A 23,959-nucleotide genomic window follows, 5' to 3' on the forward strand; every position below is an offset into this window, starting at 1 on the left:
CGGAGAGACACCCGGTGGCCCCGATTTAGTCTCCGGAGCCACAGGCCCCGAGCCGAGGGCCAAGGCTGGCGGAGATCAGGCCATGTGGGCAGGCCAAAGGCTGCGGGCCTCGCGAGCGTGAGGACAGAAAGACGCTGCTGAGGCGCGACACCCGCCTGGCTGTCTCTGCAGGGGCTCCGGGCTCGGGGCCTCGGCGGTGTCCCTCGTGCCACGGACAAACGAGGAAAAGCTTAGAGAATAAGAGGGAAACGGCCCTTCTCTGTCCCCCAAGTCTGCACCAGGAGAGGCTGTTGGGAGCTCAGCAGTGGCGAGGCGCAGCGCCGGAGCCTGGGCGGGACCGCCCCAGCCTCTATCTCAACTGTAACTTCCAAGTCGCGTCGGGCCGGCCAGGGCAACCAGGGCTCCCGCCTTTGCTGCGCAGTTTCCGGCACTGGGACGCTGGGGTGGCCTTGGGGGTGGGGGAGTGGCCGGGGAGGAGCAGAGGTGACTGAGCAGCGAGTTTTTACATCTTTATTATTATTATCATCATCATCATCATCATTATTAATAATATTAATATTATTACCGAAGTATTTCACGTCCAGAGCTAAGACAAGACTACAAACACGACACATAGAAAATTAATAAAATAGAACTTTGTTTTCTTCTGAGGCTCCTCTTCTTACTTCTAGGTAGTATGTGCTCCTTCCAGTGGCTTTAGGGAGGGGCTGGGAGAAAGGTCTGGGGTCAGGGAGTCTTCGAGGCCCCTGCTGAGGGGACTGCGAATCTACCATTGAACCGTGCACGGGGGACATGGACGAAATGAGACGCGACACGGACAAGAGCATTTTGCTCTGCTTCCAGGAAACATCAAGTGAATCCGGTCCTCAGTTCTCACAGGGGAGCCTGATGGGGCTGAAGCGGTCCCGCAGGGATGGAGGGGGCGCTCCGGGTGCTGGGTGGGCTCAGGCGGCAAGGCCTCCCAGCACCCAGGGAGAGCTCTGCGGGTGGGGGCGTCCAGGAGAGCGCTGGGCCCCGCCTGTAGCGTGCTAGAGAGCAGGTCCCCCGGGCCCCCCGCCCGCAGAGCCTTCTCCGGGCTCTCCGACGCCCTCGGCTCCCCACAGGCTGCTCCCTTCGCGTCCCCCCTCCCTTTCCGGCGCCTTCACTCGGCTGGCTTTTCTTCCTCCTCCTCGGCACTGAGCTGAGACGCGCTGAGCAGTTTGCTCTCCTTTTTCCACTTCATGCGCCGGTTCTGGAACCAGATCTTGATCTGCCTCTCGGTCAGGCACAGGGCGTGCGCGATCTCGATGCGCCGCCGCCGCGTCAGGTAGCGATTGTAGTGAAACTCCTTCTCCAGCTCTAGGGTCTGGTAGCGGGTGTAGGTCTGGCGGCCGCGCCGGCCACTGGGCCCAAAGGAGGAACCTGTTACGCAGAGAGAAGATGCTGAGGCCTGGGGTCACCAGGGCCAGAACCCCCTCCCCCACTCGACCCTCAAACATGGACTCTAGCCTGTCCCGGGATGCCCTGCACTCTTCGAGTTCCCTGCTTCCCCCCCCCCGCCCCCCGCAACTTCCTCACTCCTCCAGCGCCCCCTCCAGATTCCCTCCGGGTCTCCCAGGCCTGTGCCTCTGGTCTAGACTCTTGGTGGGGGATGGGAGGCGAGTTTAAAATCCCACCTGAGCCTAGGGGGAGGGGCTGGGGAAGTACTGGCCAGGTGTGTGTCTCTTCCTAGCCTTATCTTTTCTTTCCATCTATCTGACTCCCCCACCACCCTGTGATAGATTCCAGCCCTTAATCCGTAATGACGTGGATCGATCCATAGTCGGCATTAACTGCTCCTCACTTTCGTGTCCCGCTAATGGACATCAATTTGGGACTTAAGGCCGACAAATAATCCAACCTGAGACCCAGGCGCCTGCTTCTCCCTCTCTCCCCCTCGGCCAGCTGCCTCTCCCTTTCTTCCCCTTATTCTCCCTCCCTCCCTCCTTCCTCTGACTACCACCCCTTTCCTGGTGCCTCCTCTTTCCCCAGCCCCGAACCCCCAGGGAAACACAGTCCGGGACGGACTCAACTCTCCCTCTCGCCAGCGTCACGCCGCCCCCCTTCCCGTGACGCACTCCGTTTTTAATGGAACCGTCTTCGGGTGGGGGACCCGACCCGGGCTGCGGGGGGGGGGGCGCAGGGGGGGGGATGGGGAAGCCACGCCAGTGGCTGCGGCCCCTGCCCCCTCCCCTGCCCCGGCATCGGGCTCTGGCGCGCCGCTCCGGGAGAGCCCACTCGCTCCCCCTGGCTCCCAGTGCAGCTGGGACTTTGCAAACTTTGTAACTCCCGAGGGCGAGAGGACAGAGCTGGAGATCTCGGGCGGGCGCCCAGTCTTCCCCGAGCTCCTAACGGAGATGCCCACCCGGCATCCCGGGGGAGGGAGGGGGCGCTACGTCTGTCCCCGGGGGTGGGGGCCCGCGGGGGTCGGGGCGGCCGCGGGAGGGCTCACTCACTGTTGCACGAATTCATCCGCTGCATCCACGGGTAGACCGGAGTGGAGCACTTCTGCTCTTCGGCCTCGCCGAACACGCTCTTGTCCTGCGCACAGTCGGACTTCCGCGGCTCGGGGTGGAACCGGGGCGGCTCTTCGGCGCCCGAGAGCGCGCAGGCCGACTCCTTCTCGCGGTAGAAGGCCGGCGCCGGCCCGTAGTCGCAGGGCGCCGCTCGGCCGTAGCCGCCGCCAGCAGGCGGGTAATAGGAGGAAGCCGCAAAGCCCTTGTCCTGGCCGGGCCCGGGCCCGTAGGGCGCGGGGTAGTGCCTCAGCGGGTCCGCATAGCCCGACGAGTAGAGCGGCAGCTGGCCCAGGAAGGACTCCTGCCCGCTGGCCAGAGTGACGGGGAAGGTGGAGTTCACGAAATAGGAACTCATTGGGAGGGGAGGCGCGCTCGGCCGCTGCTGCTCCGCCGGGTTTATGATTTGTTGTGTTTTATAGTCCGAGCGCCGCGCCTATTAGTAGTATATCTGAGATTGGGTTTTAGCTGAGGGGGGATGGCGAGGTGCCAGTGAGGGCCAGAAGGAAATACAACCATCTGATCCAACACTGACCAATGGCAGAGGCAGGAATTGTCAAATAGCACCCAGGAGGAGCGCAGCCCGCGCGAGGGACCCGCGCACAAACCTATCAACCTTTTTTTTTCCTCCTTCTTCTCCTTCTCCTTTCTCTCTCTCTCTCTCTCTCTCCCCGACAACACAACGCGTCCTGTTCCACCTACGCAGGATCTGCGAAAGAGGCGGCTGTGCCTTTGAGGGAGGAGGGAGCGTTTGGATTGAGACCACCCCATCCCCCAGTGATTAAATAAATATAGCCCTCCCCTCCCCACGCAGGATAGGAAAAAGTTAATTGTGTTTTCAGAAAAGTTAACCCCTGCGTTGCTTGAGCCCCATTCCCTCAAGGGAAGGGTGCGTAAATGTCCCTCTCCGTGTGGTGAGGTGAGACCTAAAGGAAAAAGGGTTGTGTCTAGGGTTTTGTGTGGGTAGACCAGGAGCAGAGTTCACTATTTAGCATTTTCAGAAGGAGAGGCGAAGAAGAAGAAACTCTCCCCTCCCCAGGTTTTGAAAACTGGTTTTTCCTATTTCTCAGGTCTACCCTGCCTCCTCCAAGCCTGGGTTTATTATTCCTGCTGCTTCTCAGCTCTTATGGTCTGAAGGGCAGGCCAGAGCCTGCTGCCCAGAGGACCCAGCAGGCTGGGAAATGGGAGGAGGGTCTGAGCCCAAGCTTCCCCCTCTGGCTCTGTGGCCAGGTTAGGCTAGGCTAGGAGCTTCCTAGAAGGCTCTGCTACCTCTGCTGCCCAAGACATCCTGTCTGGTTTGAGCAAGTGCTGCTTGCTCCTTGGCACAGGAAGGGGCACTGGGGAAAGGGACTCACCTTCTCTTCGCTTGCGCGGTAGGGAGAGGAGGAGTGAGGGGCGTTGCCCAGCCTAGGTTGTCTGATCCCTATCCTGCCTGTAACCCTCACTCCATCCCCACCCTCTACCCCCCAAATTATTAGAATATCCTGGGCTACAGAGTCTCAGGAATCAAGGATGTCTCAGGACGTCTGGGCCCAGGGAAGAAATTGTTCTTCCTCCAATTCCGGGTCCTCAAAACCTCCTGATATTTGAGGCAATCAAAGACAACCGGAAAGAGAGGGGCCCTTGCTCCTTTACCAGGTCTCTCCAGAAGCTGGCAGTTCTTTTTAAAATGAATTCTTTCCCAAGACTTGGTTTGGATTTAGTTTTCTAAGGAGGGAGAGGTGTCTGCATCCTCCTGGGGACCCAGCAGGCAGCTTACAACTATCAGCCCGAATCCCCTCTCCAGATGCTCACCACCCTCCTGTCTGTCTCTCAGCATCTCTCCAGTCCCTCCCACACCTCATATTTGTATCACCAGCTTTGCTGCTGCACAAGCTTGGGTGTGAGAAAGAGTGCTCATTTCCATTCATTTCTCTCTCTCTCTCTCTCATCTAAGGAAAATGAGCACTGAAGCCAGGCTGGAAGACTGAACCACAATGTGTTTTCAACATTCTAACTAGGCACGTGGAGGCCAGGCAGTAAAGGGTGATAACCTTCAGACCTGGGTTCTGGAATGAGCCAGGATGCGTGACAAAATCTGATGATAAAGGGGCCAGGCTGACTCTCCTCTGCCTTGTTCTTTGGGCTCCTTTTTGTGGGCCAGATTTGTCCACTGCAGATGGCACAAGACACTAGGGAAAGCGGTAGAGGGCTGAGGTTGGCGACCAAGGGCAGGAACGTGGTTGGCTGCAAAGTGGCCTACAAGGCTCCCTGAATTCAGGACAACTTCTAGGCTATACCCTCACGGCCGAGTGGTGATCCCTGCACGTCCCACCAACCACTTCCTAGCCAAACTCTAGCGGGAGGTTTATCAAGGTTTAAGAAAACTCAAGCCTGCTAATGATGAAGAATCCTACGTGCCCCAGTCTGGCAGTGATTGGGCCCACTCCTAGAGAGGAATAGGGAACATTTGGTCTGGGGGAGCAAGGTCAGGAGAGTGTCTGTATGCACCTCCCTCCTCCCTGCCACTGAGGCTGGGCCTTGGGCCACATCCGTTCTGCCTCCTCCCTGGCCACAATGTCCCCTTCCTAGAACTGGACGATGTGGACTTTGCTGTAGAGTCTGGACCAAGTAGGTTGCCATAAGGCAGGGAGACTTCCCTGTGATAGAAGTACGAAAATAACTGCCTTATCCTTAAAGTCACGGCCCCAAATTAACCTCACCTCTGCAGGTTGCCTGTCATGAGATGGAGCCGCAAAGGCAGGGCCTGGGCGCCTGGAGTCCGGCATGAAAGGAAATAGCGCCTCATCGCTCTTATCTAAGCCCAGAGGTATTTATGAGCGTTTATTCGTCTGATCCATTTGTTTGGGAGAAAGAGCAGACGGGTAGGGCCTGGCCAGAGGCCGCCTGGTTTCTGGAGCCAGATCTCTACGAATTTGTCTGTGGTTCGGTCCACCATCGTCTGTCTGTCTCCAAGGGAGAATATGTAAATACCCAGCAGGCACAGCTGTCTGCCAGTCTGGGGTGTCTCTCCCAGCCTCACTGAGGAAGTGTGTATAGAGAGAGGTGGATATAAATGTGTACCAAGTATTGAGGACACAACAGAAGGATTGCAGAGAAACCCCACAGGCAGAATTTGTAATTGTAATTTTCTGTGCTGTGAATCTGAGCTCCCGTGGACGCGCACGCATTTTCATCTCCCAGGGAAATGTCCAAGTTGTGTTCAGCTCGTGAGCAAAATTCTCCTGTACCGGTAACCTCAGGGAGGGGTTTTTGCCGGGATGTGTATGGAGGTAAGGGGGGATTGAGACACTGTCCAGGCTTCCCATTTCCTCTCAGCTACAAAGCTCCCCCCACCTCCAGCTCATTGGGTTGTGAGGATCTTGCCCCAACCCACTCCCAACTCCGGCTGGGGTGGAGCAAATTAAGACATCTCAACCCAATTCTTCCCCTAGACTGTGTGATGCTCTGAATTTGGGGGACATAAATGTTCCCAGAGGGAGTTCTCAACCTTTGGGAGCTGTTTACAAGGGATATTGCCTTAGAATTGGCCCGTCCGGCACGCGGTACAAAGACCTCATTTCCATTATGCAAATGAACATCCTCTTCTCTGATATGGGGGGGGGGGGTGGGATTGGCGGTGACGCTGGGCTCCCTCCCCTTTCTCCCTAACCAGGTCCATCGGCACCCTAAGAGCCAAAGTGTTTCAACCCCCTGTACAGGCCGCCTTCCCTCCCTACCTGTCCTCCGGACCGCCCCCAAGAAAGAGGGGCCCAAGACTTTTCAGCGGCTGCCCGGGGGGCCTCCGCACTGGGCCGGGCCTTCTGGCCGCCGAAAGTCACTCTTGCTGCCGGAAAGCTGAAAGGAGGCTCCTGTGGTGCAGACACTTGAGGCGCCATCGACCCGGGGAGCGCAGCCGCGGGGTTTGCCCCCCAGCACCGCCGGGCCCCCTCGACCTCGGCCGCTCCTCCAGCTCTGGGCCAGACCCTAGTAACACCTCGGCCTGCCTGGCACCGCAGGCAATTTCCTGGAGCCTCCGCCCAGGAACTGGGGCCACAGCACCTTGAAAGGAGCAGCCAGGGCTTCCTCCTGCGGCTTGAAAGCCCGAGCTAATCAGTAACCCGTGAGACAGGGGCCAATATTCAAACGCGGCAGCAGAGGAGCGTACCCCTGCCCTCGCCACCCCCTTCTGGGAAAGCGATCGGGTTAAGCGGGTGTGAGGGGTCCGGCAGGAACGGAAATCACAGTGGTTTGGTTCCTTAATGGTTGATCCCCACTCCCACTCCCAATTTTTTCCCAAAGCGTATTTGTGTCGATTTCGCTTGAAACGATCGAGAATGGGGGAGGGGACCCACACTCACTTGCAGACACCAACAGTTTCCAGAAAATTTCGGCTCAATTCCTTCACCACGGACTCACCGGCCAAACAACTGGCAAGACCCACCAGCCAACCCGGAGAACACAGACCCGGGTTTGTCTTTTGACAGCCGAGTGGAACTGCGGGGGCCGGCGCCTCCCCTGCTGGCCCCCTCCCTTGGCCGAAAAGAAAACCAAATAAACCTTGAACAGCCTTGGCCTCGAATCTCCCAAGCCGCCCGGATGATCCCCTCTCGAGCCTTGGAGGGGTAGGAGGGTGAGGGCTCGCGACTCTGATCCCCCAACCCTTTGGTTCAGGGCCCCCTGCCCGCGGGATGCAGTATTAGTCCTTTTTAAATATGACCTAGAAAAAGCCGTGTTCTCAGCCAGCCGCTGGGTTTGGAGCTGGGATGGGGCGGGCGAGGGGAGGGCACACTTGTTCTCTAATCCACATGCGGACGGGCGGGTACCATGGTCCAGCGGAAAGCGACAATCTGGGCCGACGTCCCCCGAAACCCGCCGAACCTGAGCAGCGGGGGCTCCAGGCGTCGGGCACGGTTCAGGCGGTGTCGCCGGGCTTGCGGCGCCGAAGCCGCATGTCTCCGAACGGACGGTAGATGGCAGCAAACCGCATAATTTGGGTCAGAGCAAACTGTCTAAGGGGTGATTTATACCTCGCCAAGACTACAGGAGAAAAAGACCTTTAGTCTGGATGGGTTTGGGGAAATTTTCCTTTGAGAATAGGCCCCGAGTGCCGTGGGTGCTGACCGAGAACTTCTCTCGCGGCGCAGCCCAGGGGTCCCTGCAGGCACCCAATCAGGGCCTGCTTCCTGGGCATCTACCTGCGCCTCCAGGGGCCGCCTTCCAGCGCCACAAGTGGCCTGCATCCCTCTCTTCCCAGCCCAGGCTCGAGAGGGCCAATATCCCCTCACCCACCCCCATCGCCAGCAATTCCTGGGCCACCACAGGCCCGAGGCTGAACGCTCTGCATCTGGTCTTCAAAAAGAGAAAAGCAATCACCTATTTGTGCAAACCAAACTAAATCGCAGTCTCTCCTGCCCTCCACGCCCAAAGCTGCTTATCTCTCTGCTGGCAGCTTCCCCCAGAAGGCCTCTCACTTGGTTTTTAGGTTCTGACCAGCTTCCCCCTTCTTCCACCCCACCAGCTACTTTAGGAATTTCAGTCTCCCGCCCAGTGCTTCTTCTCCCCCCTCCTCACCCCCAGGAGGCCTGGCTGGAGAATGAAATCAGGCGCCGGAGGGACAGGACTAGCTGTCTGAGCTCAGCGCCAGGCAGCTCTCCAGTCCGGACACCATCAGGTTCCCTAATTGGGTTCTCTTTTTATTTTCTTCTTCCCTCCCTTTGTCCCTCTCTCTCTTTCTTTTGTTTTTGTTTTTGTTTTTGTTTACAAGCTTAAAACACAACAACATGCTCAGCAGCTTCTCCACAATCAACACGTTTGAATCCAGGAAAGTTTGAAATGTTCCCACTTCAGACACACACACATGGCAATTTTCTCCACCGAAATCCACACGCCCATACCAATAAAACACAAGTAATAGAATCAATATTGCACGGAAACCAACACGCTGTAACCTACCGCATTAAAAAACCACAAAATTGTCTCCCTGCAGGGCGAGGCTCCCTCCTGCGGGAGTGGCGAGAGACCTGGGCATTCTCGGGCTGGCTTCCTGGGGGGAGGGGGGTCTCCCTCGAGTTGGGTGCCCTTTAGTTCAGAGACGTCTCCCGAAGGGAGATAATGAGCATTTCTCTGTGAATTGTTCTTTCTCTGTCCCTCTAGCCGCTGCCTCCTCGCCCTCGCGGGCCTCTGCGGAGATTCCAGGCCCTCCAGAGACCAGGACGTCCCTCAGCGCCACCGCCCCTTGTGCCAGTGCCTCCGGGAAACCGCCGACACCCACACAGGGCAAGAGAAGTGCGCCGGGGCAACTGGGGGAGGCCGGAACAGGGAGGGATGGGGGGGGAGGGGGCGCACACCCACCGGGGCCGTAGCAACCGGCTTCTGGGGCGCCCCGCAGCCCAGACACCCCTGTCCTCTCTTTCGCAGGCCCCTGGCTTGAGCCTCTTCTCCCAGCTTAAAAAGGCGACTTAGAGCTCGCCTCCGTGGCCCTTTCGGTTCCTCCTGCTATCTTCCTTGCCCTGGCTCCCCCTCCAGGAAGCAGCCACCTCTCTCTCTCTCTCTCTCTCTTTCTCTCCGCCACCGAATTTCCTGAGAAGCCTCTCCCTGCAGTGCCCAGAGGTGGGGTTCAGCCCCGTCTTGGGGTGGGGGGAGAGGGAGACAAACCTAAGCCCCACCCCCTACAAAATCGGTGCAAAAGAATAAGAAGAGAATTGTAGAATCTCCCTTACCTTTGTAGACCTTGGGATTTCTTTCCTCGGATTGAAAGAGGTGAGGAGGAAGGGGGGGAAAGCGTTCTGTTTCGCCTTCATCTTCCAGATAATATTGTCCCAACCTGAGAGCCGTCGCTTCCCCTTCTCTGACTTGGGAGAGAGGGTGTTTCGCTTTTCTGATATTTGCATAGAAAATGGAGTAAGTTCTGGCTTTGAAAAATGGTATCAGGCTGCAGTCCTGGGCAGATTATCCATTTACCCTCCATGATGACTAAAATCCCAGATCAGCAAGCAAATCAACTTAGAAATTAAAATTATTTTTGGTTCTCTCTTTTGTGTAATTCCCACCCCTCCTTCTCTCTCTCTCTCTCCTTTCCTCTCCCTCTCCCTCTCTCTTCCTCTCTCTCTTTTGCTTTATCGAGCTGATACTGAAGTATAAAAATATCAAGAGGCTGGAGCCCTGAAGGACGACAGTGCTCCGACCTAGGTGTGGTGTCCAAAAGAATGCTGCATTATAACCACCAGGGAAATGATAAAAAGTTCATGTTCACGATCGCCCGGCCACATGACCGGCGCCGGCCAATCGCTGGATTCAACCACTCATAAACTTCTATCACAAAGTTGTAAATTTTCATAAAACAACAAGGAATTTATTGCATTTCTTCATGGCTGCTCCACCAGCAACCCTTTTCTCGGTCGCCATCTTCTTTTCTTCTCCTTCTCGCTATTTGGGGAAACCCCAATCTGAGAAGGGGTGAGATTTGGGGTGCAGGGAATCAGGCGGAGGAGCCACAAGGGTCCATCTGGGAAGGGGATTCTTTCCAGAACCTCCCTATTCTCGCAGGAACTCTGGCCCCCTCTTCTAGTAAGAATTCACCCCAAATCCTCCACACAGGGGCCATTCTAAGGTAGTTTTGGGGTGAGTCGGGAGTAAGAGCGGGTATCCAAAATTGCCACTTGCATCAGGGCAAAATGAAGGCTTCAGTGCCCCCCTGAATGCCCCCCTTGTTTCCAGCCCTCTAGATGGCAGGACCCCCACCTGTGAGGCTTGTAGCATTGCGGGTGTGGGGGCCCTACATCCCCTAGGGCCTCGTTTTTGCCTGGGGAAGAAAGGCGGCCCTGAGAGAGGCCAAGGTGGACAATCTAGCTACCAGATTCTCGCCTCTGCACCCCAGAAATTGGAAGAGGGTGAGGCCAGATCCCTGCCTCTCCCACCCAAATGCCCACATGCCCAGGTTCCCAGTGACAGCTCCACGTGCTCTCCTGGGGGTTCTGCGATCATTAATGGGAGAAACTGCAGGTTCAGGGGACTTCTACTTACAAATTCAAATTAAAGAGATTCTCCTAAAACGCGCTTCCATTCCAACCTGCTTCCCCCTTTCTGTCCCCAAACCTGTTCTTTGCATTTAAATAATCCAAGGTTTATAATCGAATAAATTCTAAAAATCAGCTCCACAGGTCTAGATGCGTAGGGGCCGTCCTCCAGGTTTATGTTCCTCAATCAAGGGGTGTTTTGGAGGGGGAAAAAAAAAAAAACAAAACCCACCACCACCACCACCATCAAACAAAATTCACCCCGTGTTTCCCAGTTTCCCTGAAATACTCCTGTATTTTGAATTGAGCTACCAGCGCCTAAATGCAGGAAACGAAATACCATCCCCCCAAAATTGTTTTCTCTTTTTTCTCTCTGTCTCTGTATTCCGGAGATGATTCCAGGTCGCCGGCAGCGCGGACCGCGGGCAGCAACGCGCGGAGGAAGCCCGCGGAGCTCCCGCGGCCCGCGGCTGGGCTCACAGCGGCTGGGATGCGGCCACACTACCCGGGTAAACTTGCACCGCTCAGGCTCCCGTTCTCAGGGGTCATCCACTCCTCCCTCCACCCATTTAAAAATTCTATTTGGATCGCTGTGTTAATTTAGAATGAGATAAATGGAAGTAAAATAAGTTGAAATAAAATAACCGAATAGGTCTTGCGGAAAATGCTTGCCGAGGGGGCGGAAGCCCGGGAGCGCCCTGGTGCTGGAGGCCTCTTTGGGCTGGCGGGGAGCGTCTGCTCAGCGGCCTGGCTTCTGCCCAACGCCGCCCAAGAAGCGGGAGTGGATTTGGGTGGTCACCTTCCCTTTCCTTCCCCTCTTCCGTCGCGTGGGGCCTAACACTTCGGATTTCAGCTCTGTATTTGTGCCCCAGCTCGGCCACCAAGCCGCAGCCTGGTTTGAAGGCCTGGATGAGGCAGAGTTTGCGGAAGGGTGAGGGTTTTGTTTTGTGAACGGGTGTGACTGAGCGTGTGGGCTCATGGATGTGTTTACTTGGGGGCAAATGTGAATCTGTGTTTATAAGCCAACGTGTGAATGCGCATTGGTATGTATCAATGTCGCTGTGAGTAAGTGTGAATGTGTGTTTACTTGTGAGTGTGTGTGAACGCAGTGTTCCAGGGTAGAGTTGGGATGTGTGAATGCCCGTATGTTTATTTATGGACATATGAATATGGGGTGTTTAGTTGTGACTGTAGGTGACAATGTATAGATTTACTTATGTGTGACGTCAGCCTGTAAATATGTGTGATTTGTGCATTTGGGTATGTCAGTGTGTGTAAAAGAATGTAAAGGGAGGTGCGTGTGTCCTATCGGGGTTCACTTGTTGACAGCCCCCAGAGCCAGGAGCACCAGGAAAAAGAGCAGACCCCAGCACAGAAAGAAATGACTAGCAGCAGAAGTTGGAGCCAAGGGGCTCAGGGATGCATGGCTCACCCTGACCCCCCACCCTCAGCTTTAGGGAAACACAGAAAATAGATCATCTGTTCGTTTTTAAATTGTGTTTTATTTCTCCATCCTTCAGGTACACATACAATGTAAAGAGGCTCACAGGGGCTAGCGGGAGCAAGGAGCAGGCCAGGTGCACAGAGGCGACACTTGAGCTAGTCGGTGGGTCCATGGGGCTCCCTAAGGCCCCTTCAGTCCGCTACTGGGAAGGAGGGGGGCTCAGGAGGACAGGGAACCACACACGTTAGTCCAGACCCACAGACCACAAAGACAGCATCAAAGAAAGGGGCTTACAAAACAGCAAGATTTTACAAAGACCTTACAGTAGCGACATAGAAAAGGGGAGGCAGAAAAGCTACAGAACAGGTAGGTGATTTTCTTCCCATATCGTACAAAACAAACCCGCCGGACTTTTCTGTAGGTAGTATTCTTTTTCAGTGTTAAGAAACCAAAATTTCACGTCTCTCCTTAAAAAAATTTTTAAACTGCTTTCCACTACTTAAATAGTTTTCCCCCTCCCTATTTAATTTGAGTTTCCTGGTTCAGTTCTCAGAGCTGGGCTTCCCCCTCTCTCCCTTTCTGGCTCTCTTCCTCTGCCCTTTCTCCGGCTCTCACTCTTCCTCGTCCTCCTCCACCTCGGCCTTGTCCTGGCCTGTGGCCCCAGGGCCCGCGGTCTTGTTCTCCTTTTTCCATTTCATGCGCCGGTTCTGGAACCAGATCTTGATCTGTCTTTCCGTGAGGCAGAGCGCGTGCGCGATCTCGATGCGCCGCCGCCGCGTCAGGTAGCGATTGTAGTGAAACTCCTTCTCCAGCTCTAGGGTCTGGTAGCGGGTGTAGGTCTGGCGGCCTCGCTTTCGGTCAGCCCCTGCGCACAGTATTTAAAGGAGAATAATGAGTGCGCGTGGGAAAAGCCACGAGAGTGCCCATCTCCCTCTCAGACCCTTAGGTTCGGGGTCAGTGGGTGGCAGAGCCCATTTCCCCTCTAAACCAAATTCTTACTTTCCATACCCCAGCGTGTGCCTTCCCTCTTCCCTCAACGTTCCTAGAGGCCTCCTGAGGCAAACGTCCCCATTTGCCACCCAGAAAGTCTTCCAGCCTAGGGCTTCTGAACCCAAGATTTAACCAGCTGGCTTTTGAAGGCCCTGCACCGGAGGGGTGTATGTGGTATAGAAGGAAGGTTAATCTTCCCATCACCCCTGAGACCAGGCACCCTAAGACTCCCCCTTTTGGATACGACTCTGATGGTCTTTAGGGTAAGAGGCAATGGAAACCATGCAAGTGGAGTGGGGCTCTAGGCCTGGCTTGAGTGCTTTTCCCAAAAAGAAAAGGAAACAAAGGAAGCTCACAGACCCAGTCTCTCTCTCTCTCTCTCTCTCTCTCTCTCTCTCTCTCTCACACACACACACACACACACACACACACACACACGCAGAGCCTGTTGTGGAATGAGGAGGAGGTGAGAATTTGCAGATTTCCTGGGAGCCTGGAGTTGGCCTGACAGCAGGGGCCCCCTGATGACTTTTTCCAGTGAGTGGCTCAGGTTCAGACAGGGCCAGGCTGTCCTGCCTGCCCACCTGCCCAGACAACCCAGTTTTCCAAATCAATCTTTGGGCCTCCAGGAAGGCACAGGGGAGACAGCAGCCTGGCTTGGGGTGGAACATGAAGTATCTGGGAAGTGGGGACTGAAGGGCAGAGGAGAGCTTTCCAGGTTAGGCCGAAACCCTAAGGAGCCTTGGGGGAGGTTGTACTGGGGGAGGTGCTGGTACCAGCCCTCCTGGGAAGTAGACATGGGAGGAGAGCCTAGGGGCCCTAATTCCAAGTCAGATAAAAGCCAAGCTGAAATGTTTACGAGCAGAAAAATTGGGGCTTTGATAAACCAACTGGAAAGGCAGTTGAATTATGGAGCAGGTAATGGGGACCGTGACCACCAATACTGATGGTGTAAGAGCTGGGCCTCTTCTGACTGGACTGGGGAGCCTCTGACCACAAGTCTTGGGCCTCCTGAACCTTGGAGTTGGCCCCTGAATTCAGGGCAGCACGAAGAAAGATGTCTGGTTCAGGCTAGTCAGGAGACCCCACAGAGCCTGGGTCCCTTGGGGCTCCTGCAGCAGCTGGCTCAGTGGCCTGCACTCTCTAACTTGTGATCTGGCTCCATGCAGTCCTAGTCCCTCCCCAAAGAGGACATTCACCCTTCTGGAACAATACCTGCAAACTTGCTGGCCAGTTCTCCAGGGGGTACTTAGGCGCCCTAGGAAGGGCACCTGAGGAAGCCTGCTATACTCCTATGAGGCTTCTGACCCTTTCTCTAGTTCTGCTTCCCCCTTCCCAAGTTCACTGGGGGGTCAGGAGCCTCATCTCTCTTGGCCTCAACCCCCCTCTCTCCACCTGCCTCTCTGGCTCTGTGTCCCTGGCTGGATCTTCATCTCTTCTCATACCCCCTCCTCCCGCCAAGCCTCTAGAGCCCACCTCTAATTGTCCAGAAGGGAATAATGGGGGAGCGGGGTTGGCTGGGAAGGAAGGGGGAGGGGAGAATTGCTCTGCGCTGCGGGCCCCCTCCCCCAGACCTCCAAGCTGGGGCTGAGGGACACACCCAGAGCTGAGATCCCCGGCGGGGGAAGGGAGAAGGGAGGGGGGAGACCCTAATGGCTATTCTCTGCAAACCCCAGCCTTCCTCCACAAGACAAACGGCCTCGTCTCCAGCCCGTGCCGGCGCGGCTGATAAATATTTAAAGCTAAAAGGCCGGGAGGAAAGGTGGGGGGCGGGCGGGGGGCTCGGAGCGCCACGGCGTCGGCGGAGAAAGATCCGCCGAGGGAGCAGAAGGAGCCTGAGAGCACCGAGCAAAAATGGGGGTGGGGTGGGGGTGGGGTGGGGGTGGGGGCGGTGCGCCGGGTTGCGGCCGAGGGGCTGCCGCGTCCCCAGGGCCGACCTCCTACCGGGGGCACTCTGCACGCGGAAAGGAGCACTTGGCCGGGAAGGGGGCGCCCTCCGGGGAATGTGGCCGGGCCACTGCGGCTCGGGATGGCTCGGTGCGCGGCGTTACCTGAGCTTCGCATCCAGGGGTAGATCCGGAAGTTACTCTCGGCCGCCAAGTCCGAGTCCCTCTGCTCCTTGGCGCCCGCCGCCTTGGCGGAGTCGCCGGGACACACCCCGGAGAGGTTCTGCTCAAAGGGCGCGCAGTGCATGTTGAAGGAACTCGGCTCGAGCCCGTAGCCGGCCGCGTAGACGCCGGCTGCACTCTGGCCCGCCATGCCCCCCCCGCCGGGGTACAAGCCCTGCATCGAGGCGGCGAAGGAAGCGCCCGAACCCGCTCCATAGCCCGGGCGCTGGGGGTTGGAAGCAAACGCACAAGAAGTTTGTTCAGGGAAGGTTCCGGTAGCGAAAACCGAACTTGCGGCTGGATATTTAGAAAATAAAGCATTCGCATAATACAATGAACTCATAATTTGGCCGGATGATTTGTAGGCAGGGACGTTTTAGTGTCGGTTTTACGAGATTCCTTGATATATTACAGAATTAGAGTCCAGATTTACACCAAAAAGGACCCCCTTTTTCCTCTCCGGACCACGTGACCCCGCCCACGTGACGTCCCCTCCGCCAATGGCCGGGCGGCCTCCCCACGGCTCCCGGTAATGTGGAAAAAATTGTGTGGCGTTGGATTTATAAAATATGATCAATAATGAATGGGAAAGCCAAGCCCTGTGGATTGGGGCTGGGGGCTCAAGGGCCGCTGTCGACCCCCTTGGGCTGGAGGCAGCTTGCAGGCGAGATTTGGGGAGGAAGGGATTGAGTAGAAGGGAAAATAAATAACCTCCGAGCGATCCGTGTTGTCACCCCCCCCCCACCTCCCCAGCCGGTTACCCAACGAGAAACAAATGCAGGGATTGCCCGCAACTGGGTGGGTGGGGGCAGGTCAGGTCTTTATTAATCTGGGCCAATTTCGCCTGGCTGGGCCTTTGGGGGAACTTGGTCCGGTCCTCCCGAGGTGAGGAGCGGAGGTGAGCCTGGCCTCCTGGCTCTCTCTCGGTGCCCCCAGACATACAGGCAGGGATGCAGTGAGGCTTCGTGCGTGCTCCTACAGGCGCGGGATCCAGCCCACGGGCGTTGGATGCTGCGGTTTCTGGTGGCTTAAAAAAAAAAAAAAAAAAAAAGTTTGAAGATAAAAAAGGAAGGGGGTGGGGTGGGTGGGAAGAGAAAGGAAGGGAGGAGGGCGGCCTGGGTATACTGCTCTCCTGGTTCCGGGAGGCGGATGCCTCAGTCGAGCGTGGCTGCCGGAGAAGCAGGGGCAGCGAAGGAAGGAAGGCGGCGAGCCACGACCTCGGAGCTGGGCGAAGGTGGCCAAGTCGTGGAGAGGGAGAGGCGGGGAAGAGCATCTCTCCTCTCCTCCTGCTCCCCCCCCCCCACCCACCCACCCACCCACCCAATCCGGGAAAAATAAATATATAAGCTTGTTCAGCGGCCCTGCACTCCAGTTTTATCCACCCCTCCACACACATGCACGCACAAACAGGAGAGGGCCCACAGAAACAAAGGGGGAGTTGGAGGGGGATACAGCCACCAGCCCGGGCGCATCTCTCCAGCGCGGCCTGGGCGCCAGGGTCTCGCGCCAGCAGCCTCGGAACGCGAAGGGAGGGGGTTCCTCTGGGCTCCCCTCCCCCGTTCCTCTCTCCTCCAATCAGGCGCAGCCGCCTCCCTCACCCCCTGCGCCTCTGGGCCAAGGGACTCGCACCACCTGCCTCCAGCCCCCGCCCCCTCCTCTGGGCTGCCTGGCCTGGCGGGCGCAGGAGCCCGGTGACCGGCTCTCCCCAGCTCTGCAAGGCGCCGGGGGCAAATGAGGAGCGCGGGCCGGGCCAGTCTCGGGTTCTCGCTTGTAAACTTTATTGTAACTCTTCCGCCCTTTTCAGGCGCAGACAACAGAACAAAGTATAGAGGAACAACAAAATATATAATTAGCCCTCCCACCCCCCAATAAAGCAATTCACGGATACAGGATACATTCTCTTCACAGTAAACCTAAGAACACTTTTAACAATTGCCCACAGCGCGCATGCTAACTAAAGTAACCTCTTTTGAGAAACACTTAAGACGAAATTGCCAAACCAAAGGGGGGGGGGGTTGGGAGGAAAAGAGAGAAGCAAGAGAGAAAGCCAGCGAGCTAGGGAGGGCAGCGGGGAGAGAGGGGTTGGGAGGGGGAAATGAGGACGGAGAAAGAGAGAGAGAAGAGAGAAGAGAGAAAAGGAGAGGGAGACAGAAAGAATTACGGCGTGAATAGGCAGTTTCATGTTGTTGGGAGAACTTAGCAGAAATCGGTACCTCGGTCATTACAAAGAAGCACGTTCAAAGGAAAAAAGACCATTGCACAAGGAGGCTTTTTACACGGGGCGGGGGCGTGGGGGGCTCAGCCAGGCCGCAGCCGCTCACCCTCGCAGGGCGAGGGAGTCCTTGCTTAAAATCCTTTTCTTCCCCCCCCTCCCCGGCCCCCAAGAGAAGGGAAGGAGATCCACGGTAGCTCACACACAGAAGCTATTACGAGATACTACCACTAGCGGGGACTGGCGCGGCGGGGGACGCTGCGGCGGGAGGCCGGGCTCCGGGCCCCGCTCGCGGGGCCAGAGCTCTCTCGGGCGGGGGCGGGCGACGGCCGTGGCGTGGTCGGGGGACCCACGGACGGAGGGCGCCGCGGCCCTGGCAGTCCCAGCTGGAGCCTACTTCTTGTCGCCCTTCTGCGCGTCGCCCTCGTCCGCCGCCTCCGGGGCCCGCTCCAGCTTCTGTTTCTCCAGCTCCTCCTGCTCGCATTTGCTGCTGGGAAACTTGTCTTTGTTGTTCTCTTTTTTCCACTTCATCCTCCGGTTCTGGAACCAGATTTTGACCTGTCTCTCTGTCAGTCCCAGCGCATGCGATACCTCGATCCGCCGCTTGCGAGTCAGATAGGGATTAAATAGGAACTCCTTCTCCAGCTCCAGGGTCTGGTAGCGGCTGTAGGTCTGTCGGCCTCGCCTGCGTCCGGCGGCTGCTGGGAAGGGGGGAAAAGGCGCGACGGGGGGGGGGGGAAGGGGGGAGGGGGCAGAGACGGAGAAGGTTGGAAGATTCGTGAACCAGCCTAAGAGACCAGTATAATAAGGGCAGGGGACCTTCTACCCCGTGCAGGGGCGGGGGCGCTGGGAGGCCGCGGTCAGCGGTCGCGGGGGGTGGCGGTGGTGGTGGTGAGAGGGATCAGACACCACTGAATCTAAGGGAGCCAGAAGGGGGGAGCCCCCTCCTCTGGTAACCAGCACCAGCGAGTTGGGTGGGGGTGGTTCAAATCTATTAAAAGTGCCATAAACTTTAGAAGGAAGGATGTGAAGGAGGGGGGGGCAATAAGAATAAAAAAAGCCGGGATGGGGACGAATGGACCCACCTTGAAAAGCCCCCAGAGCCTCTGCCCCAGAAGAAAAGTTTCTTCAGGGTAATTAAACTATAAAGCAATTGAGAAGTGCAAAAGTTGAGCGCCCCCACTCCCACCACCCTCTCTCCACTACCCCCATAAAACAGTAAAAGGGGGAAAAAAGGATGAGAAGAAGAAAAGTAAGGCAGGGTGAGGGGTTTATGGATTCAGGAAATGTCGCTTAGCGACCCCCCTTCAAGGGAAACAAAAAAGAAAGGAAGGAAGGGAGGGAGGGAGGAAGGGAGGGAGGAAGGGAGGGAGGGAGGGAGGGAAGAAGGAAGGAGGGAGGGAAGGAAGGAAAGGAGGAAGGAAGGAAGGGAGGAAGGAAAGGAGGAAAGGAGGAAGGGAGGAAGGAAAGGAGGAAGGAAGGGAGGAAGGAAGGGAGGAAGGGAGGAAGGAAGGAGGAAAGAAGTGGGAGGCGATCGGACCTGAGCAGGCACTTCTCCCAGGAGCTGGAGGAAATGCTCCGGGCCTGCCCGGCCCCCTGCCCGGCCTCGGGCCCTCTGGTCTCCCTTCCGCCCCCGGCCGGCCCAGACGCGAGCTCACCTTGCGGGCGCATCCAGGGGAAGAGCTGTGTGGGCGACGGGCTCTGCTCTGAACCCTCGGCCTCCTCGCCCAGGCCGCTGGCGGCCGCGAGCTTGCAGTCGGCGTACTGCACCAGGTCTGGATCCTGCGCACCAAACAGGCTCTGCCGCTGCAGCGGGTCGTAGCCGTAGAAGTTGCCCGGGTCCCCGTGGCACGCCACGGCGCACGGGTTCTGCTGGTAGGGAGCGGTGGACAGCGACGACGGCCCGTGGTAGAACTCCTGGATTTGCGACGGGTGCTGGAAGCTGCCGCCGCCGCTGGGACCGTACACCACGGTGGGTCGGCCGCCCAGGTCCTGGGCGAAGCCGCAGTCATAATAATTGGGGCGCAGGGACTCCCCGGTTTTGTATTTGGAGAACAGTGAGTTGACGAAATAAGAGCTCATTTTATTGAATTTTGAGGCGGCGGCGGCGGCGGCGGCTGTAGTTGGGGGCTGTTGGGGAGGGGGTGGGGAGGGGGAAAGGGAGGGAGAGAGAGAGAAAAAAAACGCGGATTCGCCGGCTCCTAGTCACCCTCGCCAGGAAAGGAGAGGGAAAGGGAGGAGGGGGGGGAAAAAGAAAAGAAAGAAGAGGCGAAGAAGATCTCGAAGCCGCCACACTTTTTGTGATTTCCAGGAATAGAAAAGGACAGCGAAGCCTCCAAAAGTCTAAGCTTGCATGGCAGCCGCGGCTCGCTCGCCCTCCCCCCACCCCCCACCCCCCAAAACAAAAATATACCGCCACTTAAAGAGGTCCTCGCTTTACATTTCGAAGAAGGGATGCCAGTTCATAAACAGTTTTCGGTGATTTACTTCCCTGCAAATGAGTTGTTTCATATTTTGCACTGTCTTTTCATGATCATTTGCATCCATTAGAGACCCCGCATCCTATTGGCTTCTCCGTACTCCTCCCGGACAGAACGCAGAGCGAGGGTGCGAGCGAGAGAGAGCGAGCGAGAGAGAGAGCTAGAGCGAGAGAGCGCCAGGGAGTGAGGAGAGAGCGGAAAAAAAAAAAAAAAAGGAGGGGAAGAAAAAAAACACCCAGGGAGAGCGAGGGGGAGAGGGGGAGAGAGGGGGAGAGGGAGAGGGGGTGAGAGAGAGAATGAATACGGATTAAATCTGTTTAACTACCTACATTAATGAGATATCTCTTGCCTCACAACAAATCAAATACCTTCGCAGACCACCCCCAAAGACTGATGTGGGGGAGTCACAGAAAAAAAACACGCACACACACATACACAACGCGCCAGGCGTAGGCACGCTGTTAATTTCGCGATTTTAACGAGGCAGTTGGAGTCTTTTTAAATGTCAGGGTCGCTTCGGAAAAATGTAAAAGAACACGGTTTAATTGCGCCGAGTTTTAAAAGGTCCTATAAATGTAATTGGTATTTTAATACAAGTTATCAAATCATACAGCTTCCTCTCCTAAACATATTTTCAAACAAACGAGGTAGTCATATTTAAGGCTTTAATGATCAATTTCCTTATTATTGATAAACGTTTAACTATCGTGTGGAGGGAATTGGCTGGGTAACCGGCCCCCAAAAAACGGCTGTAAACTCTTTAACAAACTATAAAACGCAATAAAGCCGGAGTCTGTTGTTGTTTATGCCGCAGCGCATAAAAGCTGTTAGCATTTTACGAGTTCTTTCCTCTACAGCTATAAAACTGCAGCTTCGAACGCCCCGCCGCCCGACTGCAGCGCGGTGGGGGTGACGAAGCCAAAATGAGAACGATTATGGGTTTTTTCGGCGCAAACGGTGACTTTTCTGAGATTTCACCTCCTTCAGCTGGGGCCAGCACCTGCCCCTACCTACCCCCCCCCCCGAGCCCCCAAACCACCTCCTCTCTGCTCCACCCAGGCCACGCACCCACTCTCCCTCATTCAACAAACAAGCAGGATTTTCTCTGGAGAAGGTGTCCCGCAGGGCATGAGGAGGGACCAGGAGGGGGGAAAGAAACTTTCTGCTTAATGGGCAGTGGTGAAGCAGGGAGCAAAGTTCGCCCAGCAACCGCCAAATCCGCAGCTGTGCACAACCTCCTTGGCCTGGAGAGAAGTGCTGGGATGGAGAGGAGGGTCTCCAGTCAGCGCTTTGGGGGACCAACTTTGTGAGATGGGAGAGGGGCCTGGTACCACTGGCAGGATGACACCCAGCTGGGCTGTCCCACTCCTGCACCGAGGCCTTGGGACCTACTAACCAAGTTCAGCTGGCTCCCCAACCTTCCAGCCCAGCCCTCCACACCTTCTGCGGCACCCTAGGGTGAGGGGGCACCACCGAGCCCATGAGCACATCAAAGGGAGGGAAGGGCCACGGAGGCCGCTGCGGGACACTGAGGCCCAGGTGCTTGGTTTGAGGCTTGCGTTCCTGTCCTCTCCTCTGCTCTAGGTAGAGGCTGCAGAGTGTATGTACGGGGCGGGGGAACTTGTAGCTTTCAGCGACCTTTGAGCCATCATCACTACCTAAACTGACCTTGGGGTAGAGGGGATTTGGATGCAGCAAGGCCACAGAGTCCCCATTTTCTCTCCTCTCCCCTTGGGGAGCCTGTAGTTAAACCCAACTCTCTCTCCAGACCTGGGGACCTGGGGCCTGAGGCACAGCCTAGAAGGCCGAGCTGCGTGGGCACCACCCCCTCCTGCCTTTGCCTTCCCCAGCCTGTCTGGCCTACGGAGGGTGGTGGCCAGGTTCTCGAAGGCGGCAGTCCCAGGGTTCCAACCAATGGCTTCCTGAATCGGCTCACTGGCCAAGGAATGGAAAGAAAGAAGGGAAGGAGAGAGAGGGAGAAAGAAGGAAAATTTCTAGTAACAAAGGTAGAGGCTTCACAAATACATTCAAGCCATTGTTTATTCACCAGAGAGTGGTTTGCTTTTGGAAGGGTGCTTTGGGGGGGGGTTCCCATTTACCCCAACCTTTGTAAAAAATGAAACCATCAGCTTTTTCCAAGGGGAAGTTCCCAGTAGAGCCACTTGGTCCTTCAAAAGTGAATCGGGAGAATGGGAGAGGGGCTGAAAGGGCACAGAGAAGAGGCGGGGAGAGAACCAGGGTCTTGGATTTTCAGTGCGAGGCTGAGGGGGTGGTGAGGCAGCTGGAAGGCAGAGTTAAGTTGTTGCCGAAGAGAACATTTTTATCAAGTGCGGGGGATTTTATGGTCATGATTTGAGGACTCACCGGTGAGGGAGAAATTCAATGGCTTGTTCTAAATCATCCCTACACCGTGCCAGAAATTCCTGATGGAAGGAAAATGTTTCTATTATAAGAAAAAACAAGAAAGAGCGAGGAGATAATTTATAAACACCCAACGGAGCGCAGATTTATTAGAGAAACTCAAGTTGAGAAACTCCACTTGCCTCTTTGCGCCAGGTCCTGGGGAAAGAGAAGAGAGACCGCGGCGGGGCTAATTTTAAGGAGGGGGCTGTGTGTTTCTCAGGCAGGTTTATCCGGATGGGGGACACGGATCAGGCTGGGCCGGGAGGATATGGGAGATTTGGAATTAAAAGGGTTATGGGCAGACAGCGCGCGGGTCTCAGAAGGAAAATTGCCCGAGTCCAGGCCTCCAGCTGCTAAATTGCGAAAGGACCCTTGTCCCCTAGGTTTGCCGGGGCCGCGGCGCGCGGAGCCTGAGCTCCCACCTGGAAACCACGGAACGCGGCGAGAATCGGGCTCCTGCTTCCTGCCGCCGTGCCTTCTCCCACATCCATCCTGCAAACGCACACTTTTTGGGCTGCCCAACTTGGGGCGCGCAGAACAACCGAGAAAACATACGAGACCTCCCCGCGCCTCGCGGTCCTGGGGAGCCCCTGCCCCGCGCCTGGCTCACCCGGCGCGCGCCCAGCCCCGGACGCGTACAAAGGCTCTGAAGCCTCTGTCCGTGCTGATCCGCTCCGCCCGCTTTGGGCACCTCCGAATCCCCACCAAAGCCGGGGATCCATTCCACCCCCCCCAAGGTGTACCCCACACACCGCGGGCTGGCTCATCCGGTTCCCTCTGCTGCTGATCCCGTTTCGGGGCAGCTTCCTCTCCATCCGACCTTCTTCTGCCCGCTCGACCCTTTCACCTGACCTGCTCACCCGCATCCGCAGATATTCCTCTAGCCCCCCTCCTGGAAAATCTCATTTTTCCGAACTAATTCTCCTCTTTTATTTTGCCCATTTTTCTTTTATTATTATTATTATTACTATTCCCCGTTTTCATGCATTTGTTGCCCCACCGACCACAGAAACTGGGTGAGAAGCACTGAGACCTCCTCCTGGGGAAAACTCAGAAAATTGACCATTGGGGGGGACGCAATACGTTATATCTGAAATCTATAAAACGGGGGGAACGGCCATAATGAACCCTATATTTTTATTACGCGCAAATTATTCATGACTTTCGGTAGCGCTCAGTTCACAGACTCGGGGCCGACCAAGGTGCGATGTGCAGCCGCCAGAGTCCGCAGCCTTCGCTCCGGGGATTTTCGCGTGGAGCAAGGGTGCCATCTAGCGGCCATCCTGAGAAAAGGCGCCGCCGCCGCCACCGGTTCGGCCAGTTTCTCCGGAGAGCCAGCCACCGAGGCGACAAGCGCGAGAAACTTTCATTATTAGCAGAAAAGGGGGAGGGAAACGAGAGCAGGCGAGAGAAAAGACATCGGAAATCAGGGAATGGCTCATGAAATTGTGCAGATAAGCTAAAAAAAAAAAAAAAAAGGCGAGGGGGGTAGGGAGGGAAAAAAGAAACCATAAGCTTTTTTCCTCTCGTACTGACCCCCGCCCCCCAGCAAGCCCCTAATTTCTGGCGGAGACCGCCAGGCAGTGCGCCCTTTATGGCCCGTAAAAGGGGGGAGCCGAGCACTTTTCAAACCCAACACGATTGTTTCAAATTCTGAGGAGAAACAATTGGGCTTTTTTTGCGGGGCGGGGGGGGGGGGGAAAGAAGAGGCCTGGGAGGGTGGGAGGGGGCTGTAAAAGGATCAAGAGGCTGCCCGCGCCCAGACGTCTGGCCCCGCCGGACCCGTGTGTGTGT

At 56.5% G+C, this 23,959-nt stretch overlaps 4 protein-coding genes across 4 annotated transcripts in view; 1 reads left to right on the forward strand and 3 right to left on the reverse strand.

Annotated features, from left to right (window-relative positions):
- CALCOCO2 (calcium binding and coiled-coil domain 2) overlaps positions 1-23,959 on the forward strand; it is a 286,509-nt gene that overhangs the window by 102,082 nt on the left and 160,468 nt on the right. The window lies entirely within an intron of this gene.
- HOXB6 (homeobox B6) lies at positions 497-7,986 on the reverse strand. The gene is made up of 2 exons (XM_081805150.1): positions 2,475-7,986; positions 497-1,401 (listed from the first exon to the last, which is right to left on the reverse strand). The coding sequence occupies exons 1-2, from the start codon at positions 2,887-2,889 to the stop codon at positions 1,142-1,144; spliced, it is 675 nt and encodes a 224-aa protein (XP_081661276.1). The 5' UTR covers positions 2,890-7,986; the 3' UTR covers positions 497-1,141.
- On the reverse strand, positions 12,011-15,529 carry HOXB7 (homeobox B7). Its single transcript, XM_081805151.1, has 2 exons — positions 15,014-15,529; positions 12,011-12,837 (listed from the first exon to the last, which is right to left on the reverse strand). Exons 1-2 carry the CDS (start codon positions 15,411-15,413, stop codon positions 12,584-12,586), a joined length of 654 nt encoding a protein of 217 aa, XP_081661277.1. The 5' UTR covers positions 15,414-15,529; the 3' UTR covers positions 12,011-12,583.
- Positions 16,827-23,637, reverse strand: HOXB8 (homeobox B8). The gene is made up of 3 exons (XM_006749655.3): positions 22,127-23,637; positions 18,941-19,922; positions 16,827-17,983 (listed from the first exon to the last, which is right to left on the reverse strand). The coding sequence occupies exons 2-3, from the start codon at positions 19,362-19,364 to the stop codon at positions 17,676-17,678; spliced, it is 732 nt and encodes a 243-aa protein (XP_006749718.1). The 5' UTR covers positions 19,365-19,922; positions 22,127-23,637; the 3' UTR covers positions 16,827-17,675.

The sequence above is a fragment of the Leptonychotes weddellii genome, chromosome 15 (genome assembly GCF_054177405.1).
Source record: "Leptonychotes weddellii isolate Sample4059 chromosome 15, ASM5417740v2, whole genome shotgun sequence".
Lineage (NCBI taxonomy): Eukaryota > Metazoa > Chordata > Mammalia > Carnivora > Phocidae > Leptonychotes > Leptonychotes weddellii.

Bases quoted from the DNA above. Each gene is read 5' to 3' on its own strand.
- HOXB6 (XM_081805150.1), bottom strand. From the start codon at position 2,889: ATGAGTTCCTATTTCGTGAACTCCACCTTCCCCGTCACTCTGGCCAGC. The intron at 1,402-2,474 runs GTGAGTGAGCCC...TCTGCGTAACAG, and splicing joins GCGGATGAATTCGTGCAACA to GTTCCTCCTTTGGGCCCAGT.
- HOXB7 (XM_081805151.1), bottom strand. From the start codon at position 15,413: ATGAGTTCATTGTATTATGCGAATGCTTTATTTTCTAAATATCCAGCC. The intron at 12,838-15,013 runs GTAACGCCGCGC...TACTGTGCGCAG, and splicing joins CCCCTGGATGCGAAGCTCAG to GGGCTGACCGAAAGCGAGGC.
- HOXB8 (XM_006749655.3), bottom strand. From the start codon at position 19,364: ATGAGCTCTTATTTCGTCAACTCACTGTTCTCCAAATACAAAACCGGG. The intron at 17,984-18,940 runs GTGAGCTCGCGT...CCCCCTTCCCAG, and splicing joins CCCCTGGATGCGCCCGCAAG to CAGCCGCCGGACGCAGGCGA.